Consider the following 3,485-nt stretch of genomic DNA (forward strand, 5'->3'; position numbering starts at 1 on the left):
GACTTCGTGAGTAGCTTTCATCATATAAGAAGAGTTCTTGACGTATAATTAGGTATGCCTAGGGCCGGCATCATTGCTTACCAGTCTTTCACGGGTCAGCGTATGTAGCTATCTTACATAAAATAAAGATACATCACGATTTCATGTGTCAGGGTGACGGTCCAGTTGTCTCATTCCCATTCCCACAACGTCACGTATACGGTGGAGCCAAATTTGACAAAGGGCACCTTCAGATGAGACCCTTTCCCATCTTAAATTGGTTAAATATAATTCATCTCCATTAAAAAATCTTGGGACATCCTTTGATTGACAGTTCCATGTTTGAAAAGCTGATCAAGATATTGGATACTTGATTGGTATAATAATGCCTTCCTCCTTAATTTCCTACGTGAAGCAGCGGATATAAAACCAACATTTTCTTAACCAACCACAGATACATTTCTAAACCAAACTTGGAAAGACATGGGAAACCTATTTTCCTCCTTTCTTCTCATCCTTCTTATCTCTTTCTTCTTCTCTTTTACAACTTCCAAAACCCAGAACTTTTTGCAAAGAGGCTCCTCTCTCTCTGTCGAAGATGATTCGGACGACTACATCACCTCCCCAGACAAATCATTCACTTGTGGTTTCTATGGGATGGGGGAAAATGCTTACTGGTTTTCAATATGGTTCACAAATTCAAAGGAAAGAACTGTTGTTTGGATGGCCAATCGAAATAGACCTGTCAATGGCCGGGGCTCCAGAATTTCGCTGCAGAGAGATGGCACCATGATGCTAAGGGATGCTGATGGCTCAACTGTTTGGGAGACTAACACTACCTCTACTGATGTTGATCGAGCAGAGCTTTTGGACACTGGAAACCTTGTTCTCAAGGACCCACGAGGTAAAATTCTGTGGCAAAGCTTTGGTTTTCCAACTGATACTCTTCTGCCAAACCAAATCTTTACCACGAGCACAAAGCTGATCTCTATACTCAGAAGAGGGGATTTTTCTTCTGGTTACTTTAACTTCCTTTTTGACAATGACAATGTCTTGAGAATGATGTATGATGGGCCTGAGATTTCCAGATTGTATTGGCCTAATCCTGATTGGGATGTTTTCGGAAATGGAAGAACAAACTTTAACAGTAGTAGAACTGCTGTTTTGGATGAAATGGGGAGGTTTCTTTCGAGTGATAAAATGTCTTTCAACGCTTCTGACATGGGTTTTGGAGTCAAAAGGAGGCTGACAATGGACTACGATGGAAACCTGAGGCTCTATAGTTTAAACCATTCCACGGGATTATGGGTGATCTCATGGAAAGCTCTTAGCGAACAGTGTAAAGTACACGGGTTATGTGGTAGAAATGGGATTTGTATTTATACACCAGAACCCAAGTGTTCATGTCCTCCGGGCTATGAAGTAAGTGACCCAAGTGACTGGAGCAAAGGTTGCAAGTCTAAGTTCAACCAAAGCTGTTCCCAAACACAGCAGGTAAAATTTTTGGAGCTTCCCCAGACCGATTACTATGGGTTTGATCTCAATTACAGCCAATCTGTTTCAATGGAAGCTTGCAGGAAAATCTGCTTGGACGATTGCCTTTGCCAAGGATTCGCCTACAGGCTAACAGGAGAAGGGAACTGTTACGCAAAAAGTACCCTTTTCAATGGCTACAAGTCCTCCAACTTCCCTGGGAGTTTATATTTAAAACTGCCTGTGGATATCGAAACGTCAGCACCCACTGTCCTCAATGGTTCTGATCTCATATGCGAGTCCAAGGAGGTTGAGGTTGTGCACAGTTCTTCTGTATATGACACTGCCAGTAAAAAGATGAGATGGGTTTATCTCTACTCATTTGCTTCTGCCATTGGTGCCATAGAAGTTCTCTTTATTGTGTCAGGTTGGTGGTTTCTTTTCAAGGTACATAATGTGCCATCTTCAGCTGAAGATGGATATGGTTCGATATCAAGCCCGTTCAGGAGATTTAGCTACACCGAACTCAAGAAGGCAACCAACAATTTCAAAGTGGAGCTTGGAAGAGGAGGCTTTGGGGCTGTTTATAAGGGTGTTTTGGAGGATGAAAGGGCAGTAGCAGTGAAGAAATTGGGAGATGCCACTCAAGGGGAAGGGGAGTTTTGGGCTGAAGTAAGCACAATCGGAAAAATCTATCACATGAACCTAGTCAGAATGTGGGGATTCTGTTCAGAGGGTAGACACAGACTTGTAGTCTACGAGCATGTAGAAAATCTGTCACTGGATAAGCATCTCTTCAGCACGAGTTGTCTGGGATGGAAAGAGAGGTTTAACGTTGCAGTGGGGACAGCGAGGGGTTTAGCCTACCTTCACCATGAGTGTCTAGAATGGGTTATCCACTGTGACGTGAAGCCTGAAAATATACTTCTAGACAACGGGTTTGAACCAAAGATTGCAGATTTTGGGCTAGCCAAGCTGTCTCAGAGAGGTGGCCCCGGTTCAGGAGAATTCTCTCGGATTCGGGGGACTAAAGGGTACATGGCTCCAGAGTGGGCTATGAATCTTCCAATTACGGCAAAAGTTGATGTTTATAGCTATGGAGTTGTGGTTTTAGAGATGGTGAGGGGAATTCGGCTTTCGAAATGGGTGGGTGAGGATGGCGAGGAGCAGGAAGCTGAGCTGACGAGGTTTGTCAGGGCAGTGAAAAGGAAAATTCAATATGGAGAAGACAATTGGGTAGAGGATACAGTGGACCCAAGATTGAAGGGGAAGTTTAGTAGGCAGCAGGCAACAATGTTGGTCGAAATAGGTATTTCTTGTGTGGAGGAAGATAGAAGTAAAAGACCAACAATGGCCACCGTAGTCCAAGTTCTACTGGAATGCGAAGGTGAAGCCCAAGTCCAAACCTTGGACTTGGAGTAAATGTCTTTTTTTATTTATTTACTGAATAAGTTATGGGGTCTGTATCTCCTGAACAAATTACATAGTTGTCATTGGTTTTTCTTGTTTTCTTTTTGTATGGGGTCTGTAGCCACTTCTTTGGCACTACATCAATTTGGAATCTTACAAGTTCATGGTCCTGGGTAGCATAAAATATTCACCTTCCATATAATAATAGAAATACGCTGAATGCAGATAATACCATTCTTTAAAAATTAAAAATCCATGCGAGTGTGTCCAAATTTGGCAAGTGGGGTGGCGACTAGGTGGGTCACAACGGTCATTATATTCCAAACCCCAATTAGTTATTCTCATGCTCGCCCACCAGTTCTTGTTTTTCTCTCTCTCTCTTTTTTTTTTTCTTTTTTTTTTTTAAATCTTAATTATATTTAAAATAAATATAATTTGTATGTAAATAAATAGTATAACTTTTTATGATTTATTTTTATAAGATATATTTTCATTTTATATTTGTTAAAAACTAAAAAATATTTTTTATTTAATTATATATATATAAATTGGATGAGACAATACAATATCTCAACTACCCCCATCAAAATAAGAAAATTCAAATCTATCACTAATTTTATATG

The 3,485-nt window shown here is 40.8% G+C and overlaps 1 protein-coding gene across 1 annotated transcript; it reads left to right on the forward strand.

The window, feature by feature from the left end:
* The first annotated feature begins 333 nt into the window (after nt 1–333).
* LOC100249399 (putative receptor protein kinase ZmPK1) lies at nt 334–3,046 on the forward strand. Its single transcript, XM_003632661.4, has one exon. The coding sequence runs from the start codon at nt 463–465 to the stop codon at nt 2,872–2,874; it is 2,412 nt and encodes an 803-aa protein (XP_003632709.1). The 5' UTR covers nt 334–462; the 3' UTR covers nt 2,875–3,046.
* Nucleotides 3,047–3,485: the final 439 nt, after the last annotated feature.

The sequence above is a fragment of the Vitis vinifera genome, chromosome 8, assembly GCF_030704535.1.
Source record: "Vitis vinifera cultivar Pinot Noir 40024 chromosome 8, ASM3070453v1".
NCBI lineage: Eukaryota > Viridiplantae > Streptophyta > Magnoliopsida > Vitales > Vitaceae > Vitis > Vitis vinifera.